A 20,990-nucleotide genomic window follows, 5' to 3' on the forward strand; every position below is an offset into this window, starting at 1 on the left:
CGGTTCGTTTAGGCTTGTAATTTATGAAGCCCATGTATGTAGTTATACCTAAATAAATTTATTTAAAGTTGTAACAGTATTTATGGTTTAAAGTATTTTATATAAAAAATATTTATTGAAAAATCATTAAACTTTACTCAATTATTTGAAAATTTTGAATCAAAATATTTGTCTTCTTCAAAATTTTTCATTTCATTCCTTAAATTAATTGTTTCTAAAAGCAAATATTTAAAATAACAAAAAATTGTATTAATTAGATTACATTAATCATCATCCAAATATTTAGTATCTGATCTCATAGTAAACTTTCACTTTATCACTAATTAAACATCTAAACAATGAAAGTAATAATAAGAGTAGGTATGTTTACATTAATGATAATTTTTGGAATAACAAATATACTAAAATAATGGATTATAAGTATTACTTATATATGATTCAATACTTATGAATTATACTAAGTATTGTCTTCATATCAATACAAATTTAGCGCAATAGTAATTAAAGTAAAAAGGAGGTTTTATCGAGATTACACTTAATTATACTAAAAAATAAACACTAAATCCTTATAAAACAAGAAAAAAAATTTCTTAATGCAGTTCACTTTTGTTAGGTAATTAATAATATTAATAATGTTTATCAAAAGTATTTATATTTTTATTTTCATCCTTTCTTTCGTATTTATTCAAGGTAAATTATTTAGTTTCATTTTTGTATTGAAAAAAAATTACTATTATTTTCTGATTAATCTCCTTTCACAATAAAAAGTTTGTGTGGGACTTATGAAATCTTGTTTAAAAAATTTAACTTGAACTAAGAAAATATATCTTGACTCAAGAATTTTTCCTCTTGGCTCAAGAAATTCATTTTCCTCCAATTGGTGTTCTTGGTTCAAGGTTTTTGCTCTTGAGTCAAGTTAAATTTTTTATCAGTGTATCAACCGTAGTAACGCCCCTTAACAACTCGACGGTACTTTGGTAAAACCTCGTATCTTCTATGTATTTTAAATGAGAGATACGAGGTTTTACCAAAGTACCGTCGAACTGTTGCTTAGCAACCTTGGCAACGCCCTTAGCTAACAGTAGCTAAGTAACGGTTGCTAGGGGCGTTGCTAAAGTTTCCGTTACCTAGCAACCTTAGTAACGCCCCTTAGCAACTGTTGTTTAGCAGTCGTAGTAACGCCCCTTAGCAACTGTTGTTTAGCAGTCGTAGTAACGCCCCTTAGCAACTGTTGCTTAGCAACCGTAGTAACACCCTTTAACAACTGTCAATTAGCAACCTTAGCAATGCCCTGAGCTAACAGTTGCTGAGGGCGTTGCTCAAGTTTCCTTTATCTAGCTACTGTAATAACGCCCCTAGAACGCCTCTATATAATAGTTTCAAGGGATGTTACTGAAGTTGCTAAGCAACAGTTGCTAGAGGCGTTGTTAGGTAATGATTTTAAGGTGCGTTGCTACAGGAGGGGGAAAGAAGATATTTTGTACTACCCTATTTTGTATATAATTATTTATTATACATGCTTAAAATTGAAGAAAGTAAATATTAATCAACAAAATTAGAATCGCCTTAAGGTTAAATAAATTTTTCTTATCACAGACGCCTATGGGAGACGCCCCAACAAGATATCAGGTGGCACAAGAACTTCTATACAAGAACATCCATCAATAGTCTCAATTCGGTTTTACGGTCAACATATCTGCGGAGGAGTTTTCATAACAACCAGACACATATTAACTGCAGGCCACTGTCTGTCTGATGATGATGAGTCCAGACAAGGCATAGTACGCTATCCGAAGTCTCTAATAACGGTGGCGTCAGGAACTAACAACTGTTACCATCCGGCAAACGTTCATAAAATAAAGAGCTTTACAATTCATCCGCAGTACCGAGGGTCCATCAGCAATTATGTCAACGATATTGCTATTATTGAGGTAATAATTTGTAGTAGTAATTACTAATTATCAATTATGATGAGTGGATAGACTAACCTAATCTAAATTCTTACTTTGCAGTTGGAAGACACCATAAAGCCTAATGAATCTCGACAAATCGCAAAGCTTCCTCGTGAAGACACATCACCAAATGTTGACGCCACTGTTGTTGGATGGGGGACATCCTACGAGGGAGAAAAAATATTGTCGGAGTTGTTGAAGAAAGCTGACGTTCTCACCATTGACAATCATGAGTGTCAAAGCGAGACACGAAATTTGGTTTATGCGGGACAACTTTGTGCGACACAACCTTGGGGTATAGGTTTTTGCGATGTAAGTTTACTATTAAAATATTTTATTAGGTGCGCTATTCCAATTAATTTCAATGATAGCACTTGGTAGTAATCTGACATCTATCATGTTGTCTGGATTCGTAGTCAACTATACAGAAAAAAAAAACTTCTTGCACCAAGAAAATTTTAAGGAAGACAAAAGTTATTTTTGAGCAAGAAGAAATTTTCGTGGCTCAAGAAAATTTTTTTGGCTTAAGAAACTTTAACTTCATTCAAAAAATTTTCAATCTCTTTAAATATTTTCTTGAGCCAAGAAAATTTACCTTCCAGTCAAGAATTTTTTTTTTCAGTGTATATACTTCTAACCAGTTTTTTGTTTTTGGTTTTAACAATCAGTATCACATCAGTAACAAATATTCTTAAAACAGCTTAAGCAATATGCATATAAAAATAGTTTTTGGTTTGTCATCACATGAAGCGTCTTACCATAATACCGTTTGAATATTATTTTTCTTATAACAAATTACTTCTTAATATAACTATATATAACTCTAAATATTTTTAAAGCTATGTTAAAGAAAAGTAAAATATAAATTAAAAAAAAAACGATAGAGCCATATAAAATATATACTTCTACAATCATTAGTTGTAGCAGAGTGGTTAACGTGCTAGACTTCAAACTATGAGTACTGGCCAGGCATGAGTTCGAAACCCACCATGGTTTTTTTAGTTTTGAGAATTTTATTTATTAAAATTTTCTCTCACATATAAATAAGTAATAATATCCTTAATTAAAAACTTATACTCTAATTTACATTTTTGTTTTGAATTGCCATCAATGATGTTCTTATCAAAAATCAATAAATTTACTAATCTTTCAGGGTGACAGCGGCGGCCCCTTGTACAGTAGAAGTGGAGAATGCTTGGGTATCGTATCAATGTCCATCGACTGCGGGAAAGGAATACCAGATATCTACACTCGCGTTTTCCACTACCTTCAGTGGATCAAAGCCACCATTAAATAGTCTTCTCATGCCAATTAATAAAATTGAGATGAAATATATATGAAGCCAATTTATTCGTAATGTGATTGGTCAAATACATCATAAGCATGAAAATTTAATTTCTAGTATATTATAGAACGTTGATTAAATCTAAAAATAAAATTCTTATCTACAAATTGATTTACTGAATTAACATCACTGACCTTCAACTGCCTAAATTTTCCTGATTAAACAAAATAATTTGAAATGATTAAAAATTATTAATTATTTAATTATTTTTAATCATACCGAATCATGTGAATCATTTTAGAAATTTCAAAATTAATCATTATAAATCATTTCAAATACTGAGAAATTGACAGAATATAAAATGATTAAAATTTTTTAATCATGTCGAATCATTTCTAATCATAAAATACTTCATGAATTTCTGTGACCTCTTAAGATTTAAAATGATTTTAGGATTAAAAATTTTTAATAATTTTAAATCATTTCTAATCATAAAATAATCGTTGAATTTCTGATATCTGTAATGATTGTAAATGATTAAGTTATGATTGAAAATTTTTAATCATGTCGAATCGTTTTTAATCATAAAAAACTTTTGAAATTTTTGTCTATGGAATGATTTAAAATGATTGCGTTAGGATTAAAAATTTTTAATCATGTCAAATCATTTCGAATCATAACATACTCCGTGAATTTCCGCCACTTCTTATGATTTAGAATGATTCAGTTAGGATTAAAAATTTTTAATCATATGGAATAATTTCTAATCATAAAATAATCGTTGAATTTCTGACTTCTATAATGATTGAAAATGATTAAGTTATGATTGAAAATTTTGTAATCATGTCGAATCGTTTTTAATCATAAAAAACTTTTGAAATTTTTGTCTATGAAATGATTCAAAATAATTGCGTTAGAATTAAAAATTTTTAATCATGTTGAATCATTCCTGATCATGAAATACTTCGTGAATTTCTGTCACCCCGAGAAAAAATATTTATATATATTTATATATAAATTGGTTATATATGATTATATATGAAAAATGGCCAAATATAATCATATATAATTATATATAACTATATATAACTGTATATAATTATATATAACAATATTTAATTATATATTTATTATATCTAATTAATTATTGGGTTAATTTTATGGATAGAATATTTAATATGGTCCTACGCAATTCTGTGTAACCAATTAAAATGCAAAAAAAAAATATCGAGATATAATTTTATAGCTATAACACCAGCGGTCACCCATCCAACTATTAACCCTGCTTAATGCTGCTTAACTTTGGTGATCTCCGTGCGTCTTAAAGTATCTGTCTGCTGTGCTGCTGTCTTAGATGATAATGATTCTATGATCTACATAATGTATCATATGAGTTTATCATAAATGGAATATAAAAATTGATTTTAATATATATTTGGATAGTCATTATTCATAATTTATTTATTTTACCGAATTTAATTATAATATAACACTTATTTAAATAATAAAATAAATAATGATTTTACTATTAGGTAGTAGCAGAGCAGACCAAAACATCTCATAGGAAATGTGACAAATTTTGTATTTCAGAATTATTTAAACGTCATTATAAACATCATTTTACACTTTTTGTGATTACCAAAAAAAAATTTTTTTTCAAAGAAAAAATTTTTATGTCTGTTAATTATATATAAGCATATATAATTATATATACTTATATATAATTATATATGGGACTATATACAATCTTGCATGGCTGTATATTGCTCCATATATAGTCATATATAATTATATATAACCTCATATACAATTCCATATATAATCATGTATGATTATATATAATTCTATATACTTATATATAATTGTATATGGAACTATATATAATCCTGCATGGTTGTATATTGCTCCATATATAGTCATATATAATTATATATGATTATATATAACCTCATATACAATTCCATATATAATCATGTATGATTATATATAATTATGTATGATCATATATAATTGTATATAATTATATATGTGATTCCATATATAATCATATAAGATTATATACAATTATATATAATTATATAGAAACATTTTTTCTCGGGACCTGTCATGATTTGAAATGATTCAATGAGGATTTCGAATTATTAATCATGTACAATCGTTTTAAATTATGATATAAGGGGTAAATTTCGGTTATCTATAATGATTAAAAAGGAATATGTAAAGATTAAAAATTTGCAATCATGACAAACCATTTCTGATTATGAAATATTTTTGAAATTTTTGTCGCTTCAATGATTCAAAATGATTACGTTACGATTGAAAATTTTTAATCATACACGGATAAAATTAAATAATTGGGCTAATTATACTAAATTTTTAATTCCAATCATTTAGGATGATTAAAACGTCACTTTTGTCACACAGCTACGCCAATACTAAAATACGACAGCATTAAATAAAAATTATTGTTTTTGAAGCTAGAGTTCCAGATGTCGAGACTTTTTTTCAGAAATTTCCTTCTCTATGAGAATCTTTTTTTTCCCGTTTTTTCGGTTTCACCTATAGTTATTGGGTTATTTACAAAAAACTAAGATTTTTTATTTTGTTTATGTTTTTTGTTAAGGGGACCCAAACCCGGTGGTCTGACGGCCTAAAATTTAGGCTATTTTAGTAAATGTTATTTCCATATGAAGGTAATGACTAATGCTTTTGAATTTTTTTGACAGCTACCCGGGAAAATATGAATTTGCCTAATCATATATAGTTATATATAATCACTTATATATAATTAGACCTGAAAATTGGCGAGATCTAATCATATATAATTAAATATAATTATTTCTATAAAAATAAAAAAAATTCACCGTGAGCGGGGATCGAACCGGGGACCCGACGCTTTCAAGACTAACACGCTACTTTTTTTTTTTTTTTTTTTAAAGTTTATTTGCTTTTGTTGGTAAATTACATATGTTTTACAAAGTTCGGCTGAAAATTAACTTAAAAACTAGCCATTATGATATGTTTATATAAGTTTAGTATTAGTCTCCGTGTGTGGAGCTGCTCATACCAATCTAGTATGTGGGCCTGGGATTCAGGGCCTTATTATCTCATTGTTTAAGTATTTATATTTTAAATTACCATATAATTTATATTTTATGTTTATTAGATTGCGGTGGAAAATTATAAAAAAAAAACCCTCGCTTGACTCTCTGAAAAGTTAATGAAGTTAATGAAGAGAAAAATAGAAAAATAAAAATAAGAAATTTTAGCTTAAGAATTTACAGTATTTACAATACATACATATTTACACTTCACAAAATCGCCGACCAGCCGTTCAGCTTACGTTTTTTTAATTTTACACGGTGACAGGAGTCCTCCAGCCACCAGTATCTGTCATCGAGACTGTGGAAGTCCATCTTGTCACGTTCAGGTAAGGCCATGGAATAAACTGGATCGAATTTTTAGTTGATAACCATCTCAGAAGTTAAGTTGACTCTTTTGTTTGCAATATTTCTGCCCCAATGATAGATTACAGGAATGTTGTTGCTGTCTTGGATGACTCCTTCTTTATCAAAATAGATAAAGGCTTGAGGTGGTAGGCAAGCTGTATTATTATTCGTGATAAAAATTTCTTGATCAGGAGACTAACACGGTACCTGTTTACCTACGAGACTTACTGGAAGAGAACAACTTGAAATACCTACAACTAATGCAAATCGAATACATAATCGACTTTTATAAGTTAAATTAATTAATACAGTTCCATTATTTCATCCACAAAAAACTATAGTTTAAAAGATTACACTGATAGAAGGATTTGTTTATAGTTAAAAAGATTTGTTAATATTTAAAAAATCATTTATTAGAAGTCATTTGTTAGGCCTTAACAAATATTTATTAGTATTTAATAAGATTTATTAATATTCAATAAATGGATATCAGATTTATTAAATACAAACAAATCATTTTAAATACTAAGAAATATATATTTAATATTAAAAAATGGTCTCTAATAAATGATTTGTTAGCTATTAACAAATATTATTTAATACAAATAAATTCTTCTATCAGCGTATTAATCATTGGAGTAGCAGACTCTGAGATGAAAACAGAGAATGTTTTATAGTAATCACAAAATGCATATATAATTAGATATGATTCATATATAATTAGATATGATTTCCGTGTAGTTACACTGATATTGATAGAAGAATTTGTTTATATTTAATGAGCTTTATTAACTGTTAATAATTGATTTTTTAACATCATGGGATTTAATATATATTTATTACCGTTTAATAAATTATTTATTAAATACGATTTATTAAATGTTATCGTGTGTTACAGTTATGTATTCCAGCTGTCGGGTTATATAAAATGTCAAAAGAAAATTAATATTTTTGCTTCTGATTTTAAATAAATATTTTGTTAACTGTTAACAAATATTTATTAACATTTAATAAATCGTATTTAATAAATAATTTATTAACTGGTAATAAATATATATTAAATCCCATGATGTTAAAAAATCACTTATTAACAGTTAATAAAGCTCATTAAATATAAACAAATTCTTCTATCAATATCAGTGTAACTATACGGAAATCATATCTAATTATACATGAATTATATCTAATTATATATGAATCATATATAATTATATATGAATCATATATAATTATATATGCATTTTGTGATTACTATAAAACATTCTCTGTTTTCATCTCAGAGTTTGCTACTTCAATGATTAATAATCTTTTAAACTATAGTTTTTTGTGGATGAAATAATGGAACTGTATTAATTAATTTAACTTATAAAAGTCGATTATATATTCGATTTGCATTAGTTGTAGGTATTTCAAGCTGTACTGTTCCATTAAGTCTCGTAGGTAAACAGGTAGTGTGTTAGTTTTGAAAACGTCGAGTTCCCGGTTCGATCCCCGCTCACGATGAATTTTTTTTATTTTTATAGAAATAATTATATATGATTAGATCTGGTCAATTTTCAATTCTAATTATATATAAGTGATTATATATAACTATATATGATTAGACAAATTCATTTTTTCCCGGGTCGGTATAGCTGTATTCGATTGGACTAAAAAACCTTGTGTTTATTCGATATTAGACCAACACAGTCGCGGGTAATCGTGTTGCGCTTTTTTAACATGGTTTTTGTGTGTGTTTATTCGATATTAAACAAACACAAACGCGGGTAATTTTGTTGGGGATATTTTTTCGGGGGATGAAAACGCATTACTGACGTATCTTGTTAGTATAATGAGCTTTTTTTCATGAGTTTTAACCGGTTGAACTGTCACCGGTTGAAATATCGCGGTTGAACTGTCGCAGTTGAATTGTCTGCGGTTTAATAGTCGCGGCACCAAAAATGTGACCTTAGAAAATTCAATTCTCGGTGTCCACTCAAGGTTAAGGAAAGAAACTCAGAAATCATAGAGTAGAGTCTACTGAAGAGTTACAGACCCATAATTATCAACCCTATGGACACCGAGTAACAGCCCCATAAAAGGCATTTTTTTTTACTTATTTGTCAGAAATTAGACTTCAAAAAATTTTAATCTTGAGTGGTCACCGAAAAACGAATTTTAAAAAAACAAATTTCCATCAAATAAGATAAAATTGTCATCTGATGAGGCAGATACTCGATATCTCTGGGGTTGATCGATTAATTATGGGTCTGAAAATCTTGGGTAGACTCAACTCTATGATTTCCATGAGTTTTTTTCTTAATCTCGAGTGAGCACCAAGGATCGAATTTTTTAAAATCAAATTTTCGACAAATAAGACATAATTCACATCTTACGGGGCTGATACTCGGTGTCTATGGGGTTGATCGATCAATTATGGGTCTGGAAATCTTCAGTAGACTCTACTTTATGATTTCTATGAGTTTCTTTTCTTAATCTCGAGTGGACACCGAGGATTGAATTTTTTAAAGTCAAATTTCCGACAAATAAGACAAAATTTACATCTTATGGGGCTGATACTCGATGTCAATGGGGTTGATCGATTAATTATGGGTCTAGAAATCTTTAGAAGTATCTACTTTATGATTCCCATGAGTTTCCTTCCTTAATCTCTGGTGGACACCGAGGATTGAATTTCTAAAATTCAAATATTCGTCAAATTATAAAGAAATCGCCGCTTACGGGGCTGTGACCCGGTGTCTATGGGGTGGATCGATCGATTATGGGTCTAAATATCTTCCCTAAAGTATCTACTCTCTGATTTCCATGAGTTTCCTTCCTTAATCTCTGGTGGACACCGAGGATTGAATTTCTAAAATTCAAATATTCGTCAAATTATAAAGAAATCGCCGCTTACGGGGCTGTGACCCGGTGTCTATGGGGTGGATCGATCGATTATGGGTCTAAATATCTTTTTTGACGTATATTCTATAATTTTCATGAGTTTCCCTTGTTAATCTCCGGTGGATACCAAAAATTGAATTTTTAAAAGTCAAATTTTCGTCAAATTCTAAAAAATCGCCTTTTGTAGGGCTGTTACTCGGGGTCCAGGGGGTTGATCGATTGATTATGGGTCTGGAAATCTCCTATAGGATGCACTCTATGATTTCCATGAGTTTTTTTTCTTAATCTCCAGTGGACACCGGGGAATGAATTTTTAAAACTCAAACTTCGCCGAAATTAGCTGAAAATAGCCACTTATAGGGCTGTTTTTCCGTGTCTATGGAGTGGATCGATCGATTATGGGTCTGGAAATCTTCTATAGAGTCTCTTTTACGGCTCTCATGAGTTTCTTTTCTTAATCTCTAGTCCACATCGCGCTTCTAATTTTCTTTCGTCTTTGTATTTTCTTTTTGCTTGTCGTTTGTCGATAGAGTCCGTGGGATGCTTGCGCACGACATAGAGTCAAATCTCCCGTTCCTGAGTTATCGCGGTTTAAACAATTAAATTTTTATTTACAATTGTTTGCATTATCTGTCAAAAAATTAAATATGATCTTCGTAATCCTTGACCGAAAATATATAAGAAATCGTTGGATTTTCCCATGGACATAAAATGTACACGGGCTTCATTCTTTATATAGCCGTTGGACTAGTTATCTTATTCAAAACCATTAAGTTAGGATTGAATATTTTTAACGATGTCGAATCATTTCTAATTATCAAATACTTTCGAAATTTCTGTTATCTGTAATGATTCAAAATGATTGCGTTAGGATTAATAGTTTTTATTCATATCGAATTATTTTCATGATGAAATATTCAGTGAATTTTTATCGGTTTTTGATTTAAAATGATTCAATTAGGATTAAGAATTTTTAATCATGCCAAATCATTTCTTATCATAAAATTTCTGTAACCGTAATGATTTAAAACTTTTGAATTAAAATTAAAAATTCATAATATTGTTTAATCACAAAATACTTTATGAATTCAAATTTTAACGATTAGAAATGATTTAAAGTAATTAAAAATTTTTTTATCATTTTGAATCATATTTTGATAATTAAAAATGATTAAAAATTTGAATTAATTGTCCAGATTTGTGTCCAAAGGTCTTCTATCTAACTGAGTTATTCTTCCAAAATTCTAAAAATAGTTATTTGTTTAAGATTATTGTTATATATTTGTAAAGTATTTGCCGACTGCATTAAGTAATTAAATATAAATAGCTTTTCAATGTTTGGAATTACGATAAAGAATCGCTTATTAATCTCCGATTTGCAAAATTTCATAGCTTTCGAGTTTCCAACACCAAAATGGCTGCATCACAGGTTATACTTGTGGCGATAATCGGGCTGGCGCTCACTAGCGGTATGTACTCGAACTAAAAGATATTAAAAACATACAACAAAGAAAAGTTAAGGACGTTCATACGCTACGCTAAAGTAAAATTAGTATTAACTTTTTATGAAATTCATTGGAGTTTTGAAAAAGATTTTACATTATATCAATAATCTTAATGATTTATAATTTTTTGTTTATTGTATGGTTAAAAATCAACTAAAATAATTTTAATTATACCAAGTAAAATAATAAATAATTAATTTAAACGTTCGTCAACATTCTATAAATGTTTTGATATATTTATATAAACTACATAAATCAGATAATTTTTTAAAACATTATTTATTATGGTATCAACTTTAATAATGTAAATATTATTATTTTTAATTTTAAATTTATTTGGTGATTTAAAAAGTAGTTACGGACAGTGTCTTAGATAGCGTAACTGGTAGAGCTTTTGACGCATAACCAAACGTTCCGGATTCGACTCCCGGTCTAAGCCGTTCGAATTATTTTTTCGGATACCGAAAATGATACCCACTGAGTAGGTCCTCTCTGTCAAATATGGCTGTTCTGCCATAAAATTGTATGTTAAAAATCTAAATTTTAATCGTTAATAACTTTCTTAAACAATTGACAGCAAATTTTCGATTTTTTAGAGATCACTAAATAATTAAATTTATCAAATCTAATAAATATAAATTTATATCTTATTATGCCTCTGTAGATTATTCTTATTCTTTTAACGTTATATTTCAAAATTGCTGACGGTGATGTTTATACGCCTGCGTCTGGGCAGAGCACACTATATTACCAGTTTATTCCCGTGCACTGAAAAAAAAGTTTTTCAGCCTCCGGCCGGAAAGTGGCAACTTTCTGGCCGCTGCGCTAAACAAAGTTGCCACATTCCGGCTACGTCGAGCAGAAAATAGTATACACCTTGGCCAGTAAATAAGAAAGCCTCAGATCACATGTTTGTCAACCTCGGCTTCGCCTCGGCCAACAATTACATGTGATCTGAGACTTTTCTTATTTTACTGGCCTAGGTATGTAATATACTATTTTCTACCAAGGAAATGTTTCCTTATGGTTAAAAAACTGGTATTCTTATGATTAAAATACGAAAGTTTTTTAACTGTAAGAATACCGTTTTCTCACTGTCAAAAAACTAGCCTTATAATAAAGCGTGGTATTTTAAGGTTAAGAATAGCAGTTTTTTTAAATCAAGAAAACAAATGAGGAAAAAATTTTTTTTTTCAGTGTGGCATATGATGATACTTAAAACTGCAATGTATGTTTTTTAACACCTTTTTAATCAGTTACAGAATATGGAACTCATAGAATACACTACGGATTGTTATGAATTCCTACCCGGGAAAAAATGATCAGATCTGATCAGACATGAACAGGCATGAGTCTTCAGGTCTGATCAGGTATGAAAAATGACCGGGTCTGATCAGACCTGGCCAGGCATGTTCAGGTCTGATCAGATCTGTTCATGTCTGACTCGATCAGGTCCATAAAAAAAATCGGTGCCGACGTGGATTCGAACCGTTCACCTCGCGCTCTTCAGACTGACACTTTACCTCTTGACCAAATGATTCATCTTAATTTGAGAGTATCTTTCGAGCTACTTCAAGTAATTCAAATTTTATACATGATTTATCCTTATAGTTAACGGAGTTCTATACCTAATTTATTAATTATTAATAATTAATCATATATTACAGTGATTTATTCGGAACGGCTATGTATTTTTTCGCTCCATTAACATATGGTTCTACACTGAGAGAGAATTTTATTCAATAGTAATAAAACAGTTTATTTGGACTTGAAAAAATTTAGTTAATATTAATAAAATTATATTTCATATAAATAAAATTATATTAGTATTTAATAAAATTTCATAAGTATTTAATAAAATTTTCTTAAATACTAATATGTGTTTATTAAAATAACCACGAACGACGCTTTCGTTTGCTGTCATTAATACGAATATTAAGTCATTAAAAGAAATAATCTCAAAAAAAAAAAAAATTAATATTCATCAATTAATTATAATATATTCAAATATATTTTCACAGTAAAGTCTTTTAATAAATAGTATTAAGATTTTTAACAAGACATCCTAACCTAACCTATTTGTTTACTTCATGACGAATCACATGTAGAGATTTTAAATAATAAAAATAAATAAATATTCGATTGAATTTATGAAATCATAGTCTTTATTTTTAACAAATGCGTCCCTACATTGTCTGGTTTTCTGCTTCTGTTTTCATTTTATTAAATAATGCCTAACTCTTATCGATTCATTTGTGAAATTTTTAAATTTAAGTGCATAAAAATTAACATCCACTCGGATAACAACAGTTGTAGACTTTTGTATTTCAAAATATAGTTCCGACAAAATTCAATTTTACTTAATTATTTATTCAATTAATTACTGATCAATACTTGTTAGTTAGTTGATTAATGAATTTTCTTTATATTACATGTAGATAAATATTCATTACATACTAAAAAACATTTATTAGTATTTAATAAAATTTTTATTAGTATTTAAGGAAATTTAATTAATATTTAATAAATTTTTATTTGGGATTAGCCAAATAAACGTTTTATTAAATAGTAATAAAATTTCATTACTATTAAATAAAATTGTCTCTCAGTGTTGGCTAGATATCAGACATGGACAGGTCTGATCAGGTCTGAGCGTATTTAAGGCTTCAGACATGAACAGACATGAGCAGGCATGAACAGGTCTGATCAGATCTGAACGTATTTAACGCTACAGACATGAACAGACATGAGCAGGCATGAACAGGTCTGATCAGGTCTGAGCGTATTTAATGCTTCAGACATGAACAGGTCTGATCAGGTATAATTTCAGGCCTGATCATACATGAACAGGCCTGCTCAGGTCTAATTTCAGGCCTGATCAGATATGAACAGGTCTGCTCAGGTCTAATTTCAGGCCTGATCAGATATGAACAGGTCTGATCAGTCCTGATCATTTTTCCCGGGTAGTTACAGAAAATCTTAAAGAATAAATTATAGAATTGTAATTAAAAATCTTCCTTTAATATTATGTTATAAAATTAACCCCAGAATAAATACTAGCAATTTAGTTAAAATTTAACAATTAACAATTAGTTTTCCAGTTGATGTTTATACAGTCCAACTTTATGTTAACAAATAAACAATTAAATGTGACTATAGTTTAGACATTAAAATTTGTGTAAATTATTTAGACGAAAATTGAACCTTTCTCCCAAGGCATAACAATCTACTATTGAAATAAGCGTTATAAGACGTGCACTTTTTTACTATCATTTCTGTTGCAGTAATAGAAGGCAAGCCACCGAAGAAAATAGTAAACGGCTCGGACGCCAAGATCACCGACTTCCCCATAATAGCTTCCATTCAACGATTTGGGATTCATTGGTGCGGAGGAGTTTTCATAACACAGCGTCATCTTCTTACGGCGGCTCACTGTCTGGCGGATTACGGAACGGGACCTGTAAGATTGCATGACAAATCTGGGATGTCGGTAGTGTCGGGAACTAGTAACCACAAGTACCCGAAATATATAAGTGGAATTGAAAGAATGGATATCCATCCAGGTTTTACAGGAGAGCTGCCGGATTTTTTGCATGACATAGGAATAGTAACGGTAAGTTTTAAGATTTGTTATTTAAAGTGTTGTTTTTTTTATAACTTCAACATAAAATCTGATAAATTTCAGCTTGCGCACGATGTAACTATTGACGAAACACAAAATATCATCGGGCTGCCATCTTCTGACGTTCATGCGGGCATTTACGGAACATCGTTAGGGTGGGGGTATACGTCGCAAAATTCTAGCGTCACTTCAGATGTTCTCAAGAAGACGCCAATGATAACCTTGAACAACCATGAGTGCAATCAAAGAACTCCAACGAATATTTACGAGGGTCAGTTTTGCGGGTATTACAGTCAGGACAGTGGAATTTGTCAAGTAAGATTTTTTTATGGTTGAAGGTTAGTTTTAAGTGGAAGATTATGATAGAGATATAATGGAATTCGGTTACAGGGTGACAGTGGCGGACCTATGATTTACAACAATGTAGTAATAGGTGTTATTTCAATGGGCTGGGGCTGTGGTAGGGGATATCCGGATGTTTATACCCGTGTTTACGCCTACTTGCCGTGGATTAATGGGATCATCGGGAGTTATTGATGACTTTTGATAGTTATTGGCTACTGAAATATTGAATTTGAAATGTATTCTTATTGGTTATATCGAATTTAAGGCTATGTAATATTACAAGAGTATTAAATAATATAAAAGAGATGATTCATGTTGTTATAATTGATTGCACACCTCATACCGCAAAGCGGTTGAGGTAGCGCTCTACTCTCGTTTTACTAAAATCAAGCAATTTTCTGAAGTGAAAATGTTTCTATTTTATTCATATTGCACTTATTTAATAATAAGAATATACGTATGTAAGAAAAAACACTCGTTTTAACGCATTTGAGATTTTTAAAAGACATTTATTTTATTTAGTGTAAAAAAAACTTACAAAAAATTTCTTGGCCTGTTCAGAAGTCTGTATGTGTGGATCTGGCACGATTGCGCCTACAAAACTTAAAATATAGACATTTTTTTTTTATTAGCTTCAGAATCACATCGCGCAGTTTCATATCGAAAATGGCTGTGTAATTCGGTGCCGTTTAATTACAATTAATAGAAAACTAAAATCGACTAGTCTTTCGTATGTCTATACATATATGTAAATAAAGACTAGCCTTAAGTAACGTATGGGGCGCTCGGTCATCTATTCAGTGGTGCACTTGCGTCCTATTTTTCTTATCTTAGATGAAGATGGGGCGCAAAGTATTTGAATCTATAATTAAAGTACAATTTGTTGAGTCATTTAATACGAATGAGTTGATAAGAATTTTTATTAGAAATTAAATGGACGTTATGAGGCGTGCTTTTTTGGATTTTCCAAACTGCTTATAAATGGAATCGAAGTTTGGATTAAAAAAAAGCTCATGTTATAGCAAACTAAATTTGGACTCGGAATTAAAATGAGGTCTATAATGATTGATGATACTCTTTAACAATCAAAATACCCACACACGCGTGAATAAATTACTGGATTAAATAACAAAGATAAGCTAAAATTAACTTTCTTTCTCAGATTTCATTTGTTTATTCATGCAATAAATAATGAAATTATAACGCTCCATTTACTGAATCATAATAATGTCCAATGCAATCACCAAATTGTGTCACCAATTGATAAGACATTTAGGATGCATAAAAGCCGTTAAGAATACATTGTTACCTCAGTATTTCCAAAATGGATCGCTTTATCCATATCGTTTTTATCCTTGCGATCTTTCTACCTCTCGGTAAGCAATCCTGATTAAGAAATCTAATTTAAAATGATTCAATCTATAACTAAGTAAACTCAAATTATTTTGAATTGTTTTTAATAATTTTAAATTAGATTTTTCAATCGGGGGAATCAACTTGCACTTGCTAATACTAAAAAAGAATACTATTAATACTCTTTTGAACTTCTGGACCAGGAATTGACGGCAAATCTCCAAGAAAAATAGTCGGTGGAACTTTCGCCCAGATCAATGATTTTCCGTGGATAGTTTCCGTCCAAAGCTGGGGTGCGCATTACTGTGGTGGAGCCTTGGTATCAAAGAAACACGTCCTGACAGCAGCACACTGTCTTTGCACCCCAGACGAGAGAACCAAGACCATGAAAATTTTCGACAAAGATGCGTTTAGGATCGCTGCTGGAAGCAGCAGTTCGAAGAATCTTAATCAAGTCTACGAAGTAGAGAAGATAAACGTCCATCCTGCGTATACCGGCAAGTCGCCGTTAGTTTTGCACGACCTTGGGATCATAACGGTGAGTATTGGTGAATTTGATGATTAGCTTGGTGATTTGATCATGAACAGTGACTAGATACTTGATTAGATGAAAGAAGAAGCTGCCCTAGATGATACAGTGCAGGTTGTAAACCTACCAACTGACTACTGCTACGCCGGGCAACTCGCAACAGTTCTCGGGTGGGGATACTTGAAAGACAAAGATGGTGCCACGTTTGAGTGGTTGCAAAAAGCTCCTGTTCTGACACTGAGTAATGAAGATTGTATGCAGAAACTTCCTTATCCCATTGCGGAGGATCATATTTGTGGGTGGTACGGTAAAGGTGTTGGATTTTGTGACGTAAGTTTTTTGATTATCCTATAACAATATTTATTAAGGCTTTCGCAAGACTGCTCTGAAGTTTAATAGTTGCTAGCATAAAATTCTCGCTAGCGGTTTTGTAAATACCGAAAAAATGTCGCAGTTATACAGTATTAAAGCTGTATTTTTTCAGCATATTTTCAGTTGTTTTGGTCAGTTTTTTCATCAAAACATTACGGAACGTTTACCGTAAAAATGCAAATAATTTACGCTCAAAATGCCAAATATTTACGCTAAAAATTTAGAATATTTACGCTGAAAATGCGGCATACTTATGGTAATGAGATGATAAAATGACTGTATTGAGACCATATTTAAAAATGGTGTAAGATTAAATGATGCTCGGACTGGGATTCGAACCCAGAACCTTCCGAAGACACGTCGGCTACTCTACCATTTGAGCTACACCCGATCTATACCAAATTTCCATTTTGCTTATTATATACACATTAAGCCACACCATCCATCTTACGATAAGCATTTTTAAAATTAAATAATATAATTATATATGTGAAATAGTATAACTTTTCGATTTTAGAAAATTTGCAATTTTGTAAGTGAGAAATTAAAGATGAAATTAAAATTAGAATATACAGGGTGTCCCAAAAGTCACGGACGCCATTGTAGCATCTGATGAAAAAAATAATTCTGAGACGAAAAGTCCTTAGCCATTTTTCAATTAACCGCATAGATAATTAATTATTTTTAACTTCCCGCTAAGAAAATCGAAGATTTAAAAAAATCGGGAAGTTATTGTTTTCACCCGGTTTTGCAAAAATCGAGTTTTCATCAGATGTCGACGTTTGAAGGTCACAGGAAGCTTCCCTGACTATACCCGCGAGGTTGTCACGGTGTCTGTATGTGTGTGTGTGTGTGTGTGTGTGTGTGTGTGTGTGTGTGTGTGTGTGTGTGTGTGTGTGTGTGTGTGTGTGTGTGTGTGTGTGTGTGTGTGTGAAAGTATGTGAACCGCTTATAACTTTTGAACGGCTTGACCAATTTTATCGCGGTTGGTGCCATTCGAAAGGGCTTGACCAAACTTAGATTTCAAAAACTATTTGGAACGATTCAGATCGATAGATTTTGAGAAATCTTCAAAAAACTGAAAAAAAAATTTTTTTCAAATGTGGTTTTTTTGGCATAACTTTTAAACGCCTTGATGGTTCAATTCCAAAAACTAATCAGCTCTTAACCTCAAAAAACCACGTCGATCGCCACTAGTCCGGTCAAAATCGGTTGATTCGTTCGAGAGATATCGTGAACGAAAGAAAACCAAAAAAAGTGTTTTTTCGGAATAACTCCAAAATTTCTAGCGCGATCAATTCAAAATTTAAGATTCTTCATGAGGCTTGAAAAACTGCGTCGAATGCTACCAACCGCGTGAAAATCGGTTTATTCATTCAAAAGTTATTGCGGTTTAAAAATTCAAAAAATAGTGTCTTATCAAATCTCTATCAGACTTTTGAACTCGAAGAGCTTTAAAGCATAGGAAAGTAGTATCTTTGAGCTTGGAGAGTTCAAAATAACCCATAGATTGTATTTTTAAGCTCGAAGAGCTCAAAAACGTCATTGGTGCAATTTTAAGCGCCTAAGTATGGAATTAGCGGGAAGTTGCAGGGATAGCCTTCAGGGTCAACCGTTTTTCTAATTTTTTTTTTTTTTTATTTTAACCCCGCTTTTCAGACTTCTGTCTCGATGGGGGTCCGGCCGAGACCGGAAGGGGTCTCTAGGCTGATCGGTACATTAAATTTGGCAGAATAAGTTTGGTGGTATTACATACTTTTTCAGCCTGAAGAGTAATGCGGCGATGGGCCGACTTTGGGGAAACTGTATGCATTTGTCTGTGCCCCACCGGTAGCACAGGGCTTGGGGAAACCATCGAAAAACCCAAACCTGTACAGCCTGGCGTGAGTTACGAGCACCAATGTTCACTAAAAATTAAATTTCAGCTCACACCGGGATTCGAACCCACGCCTCACCAGTCCCAAGCATGCATGACAAGCATTATACCGCTTAGCCATGGGACTGGCTTTAGATAATTAATTATTAATTAAAAATAACGTCTTTTCATTTGTTAGAGAGAGAGCGCCAGTGTCCAGTAAAGTATGTGCCAAACAAAGACACAACTAACTGTATGACTAACTAGTTTCTATAGCTAACGTAGTCACACATATTTACTTACACATTCACACGTGCAAGCGTCTTCGTTGGAACGCACTTGACTTGACACTAGTGCTCTCTCTCTCTAACGCATAAAAGGACGTTATTTTAATTAATAATTAATTATCTATGCGTCTGATTAAAAAATGGCTAAGGGCTTTTCGTCTCAGAATTATTTTGTTTATCAGATGCTACAATGGCGTCCGTTACTTCTGGGACACTCTGTATATACTTAACATATGTATTCCTTTGTATTTATTACCGCTAAATACCTAATTAAAAAATAATATTCTATATAGTATTTATTCAAAAACAGCATTTGTTTTTGCAAAGTATCAATGGAGAATAAAAAGCAAAATTGGAAATTTTTCATTTTATTCATTTTTATTGTTAGCAAAAAATATGGTTTTATTACTTATAAATTACTGTATTATTGCGGTAATTATTTGGAATTTTTTGGGTAAAATTTGGGCATTAATGCGGTAATCGTATAGTATATTTTTGGTAACTGTACAGCATAACTGTACAGAATATATGCTGGATAATTACAGTATCAAAACTGGCCAAAACAACTATACCCCTACGGAAAAATTATATATCCTAGAATATATACTGGGAATATATCCTAGAATATACTCTAGAATATATGCTGGGATATACGAAAATTCGCAAAAAAATATATGCTACGATATATGTGCTAGTATATATTCCAGTATATATCCCGGATATATCCATGGATATATATACTTGCGCTCGTATGTATCCCGTTGTACGCAAAATTTTTTTGAGATCTATAGTCTGGTTCATAATCAATGGACGTAAAACATGCATATATATCTTAGAATATATCATAGGATATATTCTAGGATATATTTTGAGATATATTTTTCGGCGAATTTTCTTATACTCAGCATATATCCTTGAATATATACCAGGATATATTCCCAGCATATATTCGAGGATATATAATTTTTCCGTGGGGGTAATTTAACCGCATTATTACCGAATTATAACGGAAAAATTACGGTATTTTTACGGCATTCTCAAAACCTCGAGGGCTGGATTTTGCTGCAGATTTACACTACCGACAGAAAGTTTCCAGACGAGATGAACATTTATTGAAACGATTATTAAAAGTAAAATAAATCAAGAAGAAAGTCAATGACATGATCGTACACTCTTTGTAAAATAAAATAGCATTTTCTTTGTAGATCAAGTTAATTTTTTTATGTATCATATTTAAATTAAAACGTAAACAAGAAGGTTGTTCAGAAATTTTCCATCGATACTGTAAATTGCCAGGATCTGCTGCTAGTTTCTGTAACAGAAAAGTTAACGAAACTTACCACAAGTATATTTTCAGGGTGACAGTGGAGGACCTTTAGTGCTCAATGGAGAGATAGTTGGAGTCGTCTCCATGGGCTACGCTTGTGGATCTGGACTTCCCGATATCTACACCCGGGTGTATTCTTACTTACCTTGGATCAGAAGAGTAATTAGCAGAACGTATAATTAAGAGTATTGTATCAAATTAGTCATAAGTCATAAATAAATAACAG

General features: G+C 31.1%; 2 protein-coding genes across 2 annotated transcripts; both read left to right on the forward strand.

Moving 5' to 3' along the window:
- Window positions 1–632: 632 nt before the first annotated feature.
- LOC123268690 (chymotrypsin-1-like) lies at window positions 633–3,315 on the forward strand. Its single transcript, XM_044734013.1, has 4 exons — window positions 633–690; window positions 1,597–1,931; window positions 2,013–2,264; window positions 3,106–3,315. Exons 1-4 carry the CDS (start codon window positions 633–635, stop codon window positions 3,247–3,249), a joined length of 789 nt encoding a protein of 262 aa, XP_044589948.1. The 3' UTR covers window positions 3,250–3,315.
- Window positions 3,316–10,933: 7,618 nt separating this feature from the next.
- Window positions 10,934–20,947, forward strand: LOC123269752. Its single transcript, XM_044735588.1, has 9 exons — window positions 10,934–11,038; window positions 14,359–14,687; window positions 14,760–15,011; window positions 15,087–15,225; window positions 15,307–15,311; window positions 16,330–16,417; window positions 16,598–16,932; window positions 17,002–17,253; window positions 20,795–20,947. The coding sequence occupies exons 1-9, from the start codon at window positions 10,984–10,986 to the stop codon at window positions 20,945–20,947; spliced, it is 1,608 nt and encodes a 535-aa protein (XP_044591523.1). The 5' UTR covers window positions 10,934–10,983.
- The last annotated feature ends 43 nt before the right edge of the window (window positions 20,948–20,990 follow it).

The sequence above is a fragment of the Cotesia glomerata genome, linkage group LG7, assembly GCF_020080835.1.
Source record: "Cotesia glomerata isolate CgM1 linkage group LG7, MPM_Cglom_v2.3, whole genome shotgun sequence".
Classification (NCBI taxonomy): domain Eukaryota; kingdom Metazoa; phylum Arthropoda; class Insecta; order Hymenoptera; family Braconidae; genus Cotesia; species Cotesia glomerata.